This window comes from Myxine glutinosa, chromosome 1, assembly GCF_964187855.1.
Source record: "Myxine glutinosa chromosome 1, kmMyxGlut1.1, whole genome shotgun sequence".
Lineage (NCBI taxonomy): Eukaryota > Metazoa > Chordata > Myxini > Myxiniformes > Myxinidae > Myxine > Myxine glutinosa.
In genome coordinates this window covers 267,413,486-267,422,043 of record NC_136261.1, presented here as the reverse complement: position 1 = coordinate 267,422,043, position 8,558 = coordinate 267,413,486, and the positions used below count along the sequence as shown (strand labels likewise).

Below are 8,558 nucleotides of genomic sequence, written 5' to 3'. Positions count from 1 at the left end.
TGTCAACCCGGTCAAATGCCACTTCGGCGCGACGACCGTTGACTTTTTGGGCCACCGCATCACCAAGCCCGGGGCCGTGCTGCTGCCGACCAAGGTCGAGGCCATCACCACGTTCCCGCATCCCCGTTCCATCAAGGCCCTCCAAGAGTTCCTCGGCATGGTGAATTTTTATCACCGATTCGTGCCCCGCGCTGCTCAGCTCATGCGGCCCCTTTACGAGGCCCTCCGGGGCAAGCCGGCCAAGCATGACATTGTTTGGTCCGCGGCCATGGACGCGGCCTTCGCCAGCGCCAAACGGGCCCTCGCCGACGCAACGCTGCTGTCTCACCCGGTGCTCAACGCGCCCATCGCCCTCACTACGGACGCCTCCAACTACGCGGTGGGCGCCGTCCATGAGCAATGGGTGGACGGGGTTTGGCAGCCACTCGCTTTTTTCAGCCGGCAACTCCGGCCGAACGAGTTAAACTACAGCACGTTCGACCGCGAGCTGCTCGGGCTATTCCTGGCCGTTTGCCATTTCCGACACCTCCTGGAGGGCCGCCCGTTCACGGCTTTCGTCGACCACAAGCCGTTGGTCTACGCAATGGCTAAGGTCACGGAGCCGTGGTCGGGCCGCCAGCAGCGCCACCTCTCCGCCGTGTCGGAGTTCACCACGGACATCCGGCACGTCGCCGGCAAAGACAATGCCGTGGCCGACTGTCTTTCTCGGGCCAGCGCGAACGCGGTCCACCTCGGCGTGGACTTCGTGCTCATGGCGGCCGACCAGACCACCGACGCCTCGGTGCAGGCACTCCGTGCGGCGGACACGGGCCTCCGCCTGGCCGACATTCCCTTCGCGGGCACCGTCCTGCTCTGCGACGTCTCCCAGGGCCAGCCTCGCCCCATCGTGCCCGTTTCCTGGCAGCGCCGCATCTTCGCCTCCATCCACGGCCTTTCTCACCCAGGCCGGAAAGCTTCTCAGAAGCTGGTGTCGGCGCATTTCGTCTGGCACGGCCTTCGACGAAACATCCGCGACTGGGCCAACGCCTGCACGGCCTGCCAGCAGGTCAAGGTCCACCGCCACACCCAGGCCCCGCTGGCACCTTTCGCCGTGCCTGAACGGCGTTTCGACCACGTCCACGTGGACCTGGTGGGTCCCCTGCCCCCCTCGCGGGGGTTCACCCACCTGCTCACCATGGTGGACAGGACCACCAGGTGGCCGGAGGCCGTGCCCCTCACATCCACCACCACCGCCGACGTGGCGCAGGCATTCATCGCCACCTGGGTCGTGCGCTTCGGCGCACCAGCGGAAATCTCGTCCGACCGCGGCCCACAGTTCACGTCTGAGCTTTGGGGCGCGGTCGCCCGTTCGTTGGGGGTCACGCTGCACCGCACCACGGCCTACCACCCCCAAGCCAACGGGTTGTGCGAGCGGTTTCACCGCTCCATGAAGGCCGCACTCATGGCCGGCCTTCAGGACGACGGTTGGGCCGACCGGCTGCCGTGGGTCCTTTTGGGCCTTCGCACGGCCCCCAAGGAAGACCTCCAGGCGTCCGCCGCCGAGCTCGTCTACGGCCAGCCGCTCCGCGTCCCGGGCGAATTTGTGCCCGACGCTACCAGTCCCTGGTCCGCCGCTCGCCAGCGCTCGGACCTCCAGGAGGCCGCCTGACGATTTGCCCCCGTGCCGACGTCCCGCCACAGTGGCCCCCAGTCCTACGTCCCCCCGGCGCTTCGCACAGCAGAGTACGTCTTTGTGCGTCATGACGTGCACCGGGGGCCACTCCGGCCGCCGTACGACGGGCCCTTCCGGGTTCTGCGACGGGGCGACAAGTCTTTCATCGTCGACTTCGGCGGCCGGCCGGACCGGATTTCTGTGGACCGCCTCAAACCAGCGCACATGGACGTCGACCGACCACCACGGTTGGCCCTTCCTCTGCGGTGAGGCCGCCCCCCATCCACAGTTCCCCCCGCTCGACCACCCACCACCACGTCGGACCCCTCCCCACGACCCTCCAGGGGTCGCTTCGGCCGGGTCATCCGGACCCCCCTTAAATTGACCCTGCCGGTGCAGGTCGATTCTGGAGGGGCGTGTGTAGCGGTTACTGCTGGATGCACACAATCGCCTTGCACCGGCCAGAACACGGCCAAACGCGCCTCTCTCGGGCATGCCCGGACTCACTGTTCCCGGGCACGCCCGAACCTCCCGGGTACGCCCGGTCTCGTCTTTCCCGGGCATGCCCGCTCTCGCCTTTCCAGGGCTCGCCCAGAGCGTCCGGGCATGCCCGCTATCGCCTTTTCAGGGCTCGCCCAGAGCGTCCGGGCATGCCCGCTATCGCCTTTCCAGGGCTCGTCCAGAGCGTCCGGGCATGCCCGCTATCGCCTTTCCAGGGCTCGCCCAGAGCGTCCGGGCATGCCCGCTCTCGCCTTTCCAGTGGTCGTCCAGAGCGCCCGGGCACGCCCAGCCTCGACTTGCCAGGCCGCAGCCAAACACGCCCGGGCAGGTCCAGACTCGCCTTTCCAAGGCTCGCCCTTGACACCCGGGCATGCCCGGTATAGCTTTTGCCGGGCAAACTTCCCGACATAAATGTGTATATATATTGCTGCCCGATAAACGGGCTTGTCAGAATACCTGAGCTGTTTTGTTTCAATAAAGCAACTCGGACGAATTCCGTCTTTGGTCGCGTCAATTCTTTCGACTCGCGTTGGAGCGCAGTTCCTTCACCTTTTTATTTTTAGACACAAGCATACAATCATTTATACACTGTGATATTTGTGTCGCTGGCACTGCAGGAACCTTATTCCACATTGCGTGCCTTTTGTTTACGTCATCGGTACAGCAATATAAAAATTGTGCAATCTTGTACGCAACATTCGTGATGACATCATTCTTAAATATTCCGCAATCAAAGCACCTGTGTGTTTATTCCCAGTTATTTATGCAAATCAAATAATTAATTATCAATCAAACCAAATAGCTACAAAGCATTCTCTAGCAGCAAATGAATAGGTTATTGTATTCACGGCAATGTCAAGATATTCATTGCTCAAAAATCACTCTGATGTGAAGTGTGCAATTTATACTTCGGTGTTATTACCTCCGCCTCCAAAGGTGGATGGAGGTTGTTTTCACCCCTGTATGTCTGTCCATTTGTGCACAAAATATCTCAAAAAGTTGTGGACGGATTTGGAAGAAATTTGGCAGAGATGTAGCGTATGCGACTCCGACGAAATTGTTAGATTTTGGTGATGATCCGGATTCGGCTACTAGGATTTTTAAAGTGGTTCTTCACAATTGGGAGATAGGACCAAAAACGATACATAGCAGGATATCTCAAAAAGTTGTGCACGGATTTGAACGAAACTTGGTTGACCGGTTCGATGTCTGACAAGGACGATTCGATTCGATTTTGGTGAAGATCTGAATATGGATTCGGATATGAGAATTATTTAATTTGTTAAGTGATTCTTCACCATTAGGAGATAGGGTCAAAAATGATACATAGCAGGATCTCAAAAAGTTATGGATGGATTTGTATGAAACTTGATGGACAGGTTGTGTGTGTGACAAGGAAGAATCTACTCAATTTTGGTGAAGATCCGGATCCGAGTCTGGCTAGTATAATTTTTAAGTGATTCTTCACCATTGGGAGATAGGGCTAAAACCGATATATAGCAGGATATCTCAAAAATTGTGAACGGATGATTTTGATTAAATATGATTCTGTGTTGTGATTTTCTGGTCTACTCGGTGATACAAAACGTAAACTGTTCACCTGGCAGAGGTATGCTCTCTACTGAATGCCGTTCTAGTATAAACATGTTTTGAGATGCAGCAACAAACTGTCTCCTCGGAATTGATACCGCTCATGTTCCAGCAATGGAGCAATTAACCTTTGACTATTGGGAGCTCGATTTTAAGGTAAATTAATTGGTTGTTTGTTCGTTTGTTATTTGTTCGTTTGTTTGCTTGTCTGGTTATTTATTCATTTATTTTTCCCTGTGCGTTTGAAACTCATTTTCTATTCATGAGGTGAGGCCAAACAGTGTTGGAATGTGTTCGTGTTTATGCAAGAAACGTTCAACGCCAGGTGTGTGCGTGTTCACCCAGTAATACAATAAAAGATTCGCTTTCTGTTGCCCTTTCGCCAAACTCCACGAGAATGTTCTCAACGGCCGTTCCCGCTGTGCGGACGGACGATGGGAATTTATCAAACTGTCTCGTTAGCGGCTCCGGCCCGATCACTCACGGCTTGCAGGACGCGACGTGACAGCGGTGGACACGGTTTACAAGCCGACTGCAGTGGACCGGGTGGATCATGGGCGAAACGGTGAGCAGCCAGATTGGCCGGACCGGGTGCCGGTCAATAAACATACGTGGCCCAGGTGCCGTGTGATGGGAGCAATTAATTTCTCCCCTTCACCGTGCACGACAGGTTAACCGTGAAACACTCTGTTGGAATAATAACTTGCGACGCAGCTTGACTCGAAAAGAAGGTTTAAACTATTCAACCGAGGCCTGGTGCAGCTCGGGCTCATGTCTCAATTCGATCCGAGCATTGAGCGTCGCTTGAGTAGATGCTACAACATGCAGCGTGTGCTGCCTTTGGGTGCGCGCTGGGAAGGGCCCACGGAGCGGCCCAAATTGGACGTGACACGTGCTGGTGATGGCACCGAGGGCTGTGCTCGGGGCGCAATTTTATGCAAACGTGTCAAATCCAGTAGAAGGTCTCCACACGGTTATTACCCATTGGGGACCCGTCTAGATATTACGTAACACACTTGTATTCTCAATTTTACCCCAGCCAACGGTCCGTAAACACCCGCCCCTCAAACAAGCACGTAATGCCTGGTGAGACAACTCCCCCCCCCCCCCCCCTCCCGCAATCTTCGCCCCAGGCAACGCTCTTTAACGTCGGGCACGTCTCCCTGTGCGGTACGTAATATGTAGACGGCTTCGAGGCTAAATGAAAAAAGCGCGCAACATTTGTTCACGGCATAATCCGTTTCTCTCTCGGGGAAAAGATCTATCGTTGAACACAGAGAGAGGGGACTTTGACGTGTCCGGGTGTCTGACCGGCCAGAGAGCCAAAATGTTGAGCGTTTCAATGGAACCGGACTTCTCAACTGTGACGACTGTTGGAATTGGAATGAATGAGCCACATGGTATATAGAGACCTATATTCTCGCGCAACACGTTCAATCCAGCGCCTTCATTTTTTTCCCCCCTAGTTCATCCGTTCATGAAACGCACATTTTCTATCCATCGACTTCATCCGGATTGTTATTTGAGCCTGTTCATCCCGAACGCGCTTCGACTCCCCCTGCAAGCAATCATGCACCTGTTGTCAGTGAGTTCGTCGGCCATCTTTATCCAGGCCATTAATCTACAGTGCTCGGAAAGAGAGAGGGAGAGGATGGAACACAGAGATGGTCCCTGTGTCCATGGAGTGTTTGTAAAATCGAGTGTGTACGAACAGGCGCCGTAAGAGTTAAATAAATCGAGTGTCGGTGGTGCGCGGTTTCTCTCCTCGACCTTCTTTCCTTTTCTTGCAAACTTTGCTCTCGTGGATAAATTGCGCCACCGACACCACAAACCACCACGGGCTGCCCGCTCCATGTGGTCCCGGACGCAGCAGCGACTACAGGCGACGAGTTGGCCCGAGGTGGCCGAGGATCGGCCGGGAGATCCGACCGAGGAATACCCGGGCCCGGCGCACCCACCTGGACTCGCACTGCAGGTAAAGGTGTGCAACCTGTGGCTGCGTCACCTCTGTAGATCCGTACTGTCTGTCCTTTTGTCTGTCTGTCCGTTTGTGAACAAAATATCTCAAAAAGTTGTGGACGGATTCGGACGAAATTTGGCTGAAAGGTAGTGTATGTGACAAGGACGAAATGATTAGATTTTGGTGAAGATTCGGATTCGGATCCGGCTACTAGAATTTTTAAAGTGATTCTTCACCATTGGGAGATAGGGCCAAAAACGATACATAGCAGGATATCTAAAAAAGTTGCGAACGGATTCGGACGAAATTTGGCAGAGATGTAGCGTATGTGACCAGGACGAAATGATTAGATTTTGGTGAAGATTCGGATTCGGATCCGGCTACTAGAATTTTTAAAGTGATTCTTCACCATTGGGAGATGGGGCCAAAAACGATACATAGCAGGATATCTCAAAAGGTTGAAGACGGATTTGGACGAAACTTGGTGGACCAGTTGTGTGTGTGACAAGGACGAATTGTTTCGATTTTGGTGAAGATCTGAATGTGGATTCGGATATGAGAATTATTTAATTTCTAAGTGATTCTTCACCATTGAGAGATATTGCCAAAACCAACACAAGGCAGGATATCTCAAAAAGCTTTGGATGTTTGTCATGCGACCCATGAGCTGCCCAAGCATTATTTAATTAGATCCAAAAACGGAGGCTAAATCACATTCCTGCGGAGCGAAGGATGTGAAACGGATTTGAATACTTTGCACAACGACAGCACTAACGTTTCGCGCCATGTTTTTTTGTGCATTCACATTTACTGTAAACAATATGCTGTTTCCAGGCGGGACAGGTGAAGAGAACGGCGATGTGTAAAGCATGGGGTCTCGGACGCTGGAGCGGCACACGCTACAGGTGGTTGGTCACGGCGGCTGTGGGCATCATCGCGGTCCTCGTGCTCATCGTGGCCATCCCGGTGCTCGTGTACTCGAACCGCACCGGGTCGGGACAAGCCGCACGGAGCACCTGCAGCATAAACTGTGACCCAAACGTCCCACGTGCGTCCGCCTCGAACGCCGACGTACTGCGGGCCCGATCGCTCCCCATACCCGCTCGTGGACCGCCGGGCGAACCGGGGTCTCGAGGTCCTCCCGGGGAGCGAGGAGAACGGGGCTTACCTGGCTTGCCTGGAACGTCCGGAGGATGGCACCAAGGTGCGTTAGGACGGTCGAGCGCGCACGGCATCGCTTTCTTTGCCGGTCTTCGTCACCCGCAGGACGGCAATGAGGTGCTGCGGTTTGACGACGTCGTCACGAACCTGGGGAACCACTACGACTCTTCGAACGGGAAGTTCACGTGCGTCATACCTGGGATCTACTTCTTCAGTTACCACGTGCTGATGCGAGGGGGACACGGTACGAGCATGTGGGCCGATCTCTGCAAGAACGGACAGGTGCGCCCGATTCCCATCACATTTTCATTGAACTTTCAGCTTTATAACTTATAGTACTTATTATACCATATAAAACACAATGTCAGTTTGTGTGTATGTGCAGATGTATGTTCCCCTTCATAAGGTTAGGACAGGAGTTTGGAATTTGTTCAAGATGCCAGTGATAGCTCAACTTCTCTTCGCAAAGGACGCCATGAGATATTTAATGTCCAGTAACTAATGATAGGAGATGGGACGCCAAGTTGAACCTCCATCCGAGGCTAGACAACTTAGAGGCAAGTGTGCTACTTGTCGGCCTTTCTGCCAACCCAATTTTTAATTGATTCTTTACCATTGAGACATGAGGCCAAAAACGATATAATCGCAAGATATCTCGTTCTCAAAACGTTAAGAACGGATTCGGACCAAATTTGGTGGACAGGTTGGGTTCGTGTTAAGAACGGATTTATTCAATTTGGGTGAAGATCCGGATCCGAGATGTTCATAATTTTAAAGTGATTCTTCACATGAGTTGGGTCAGTGATTATATATACACATATATATATATATATTGTCGTGTGTCTACCCTGTAGTGAACACTGCAGGGCGACGATGACCATACAAGCTTTACCTCCGAGGCGTTCAGTCAATGGCGGACCTCTTTCAATCAATCAATCAGTCAATAGCGGAAGGGCCACAAGCGCTTTCCTGCAAGGGTCCACCAGTCACCATCGAACCTGCGATAATTAAATCCAAATAAAATCGAACCTGCGATGTGTGTGTGTGGGCACTTAGCTCTGAGTGGCTCCTGAACCCCGTCGGGAATCGTCCAGGCCCCTAGAGCGCAATCCGGGTGCGACATAGGCCATGGCAGGAAATAGGCCTCAGCACGCCCTTGTTCACTCAGCCGCGCTCGTCCTCGTCCTCCACCTAACCAGCACCCACGGTCTCCCAGCACAAGAGTGCTTTGAACTGTGGCTGCGCAGCACCAATGTTCCAACGCAAGAGATTATCGGCGACCGTTCACCTCTGGTCCACAAGCCGGGAGAAAGCCAAGAGCACTCATGAACTTCGACCGTTTGTTGTGAAATCCCGAAGCAGAGAGAGATATAAAATCGTGACCTTTCTCAATGAATGTCCCTCGCTCAAAAGCGCACCATATATGCGACCGTTCACTATGGAGGCCAGCCAGAGACCGTTCGCTATTGAGGCCAGAGAGCAATCAAACTAAAGAGATAAAATGTCGGGAACATAACCGTTCACCACCAAACCCAGAAAATGAGAGGGAAAATGTCGGCCCTCTCACACCTTTGTACTCAAGGCTCTGACGTCGTCCGACGACGTCTGGTATCCGCTCCTATCAGCTAGTGCCATCACATCGCTCTTTGTGTCCTGACCAATCACTGCTCTTCGGGGGCTTGGCCTCCCTGACCT

At 53.7% G+C, this 8,558-nt stretch overlaps 1 protein-coding gene across 1 annotated transcript in view; it reads left to right on the top strand.

Moving 5' to 3' along the window:
- The first annotated feature begins 5,130 nt into the window (after window positions 1-5,130).
- LOC137439655 (complement C1q-like protein 4) overlaps window positions 5,131-8,558 on the top strand; it is a 41,944-nt gene continuing 38,516 nt past the window's right edge. Inside the window, exons 1-2 of the mRNA XM_078770995.1 lie at window positions 5,131-5,717; window positions 6,537-7,145. Of these exons, the coding sequence (XP_078627121.1) occupies window positions 5,595-5,717; window positions 6,537-7,145 (732 nt within the window). The 5' untranslated portion in view covers window positions 5,131-5,594. The remainder of the gene's footprint in view (window positions 5,718-6,536; window positions 7,146-8,558) is intronic.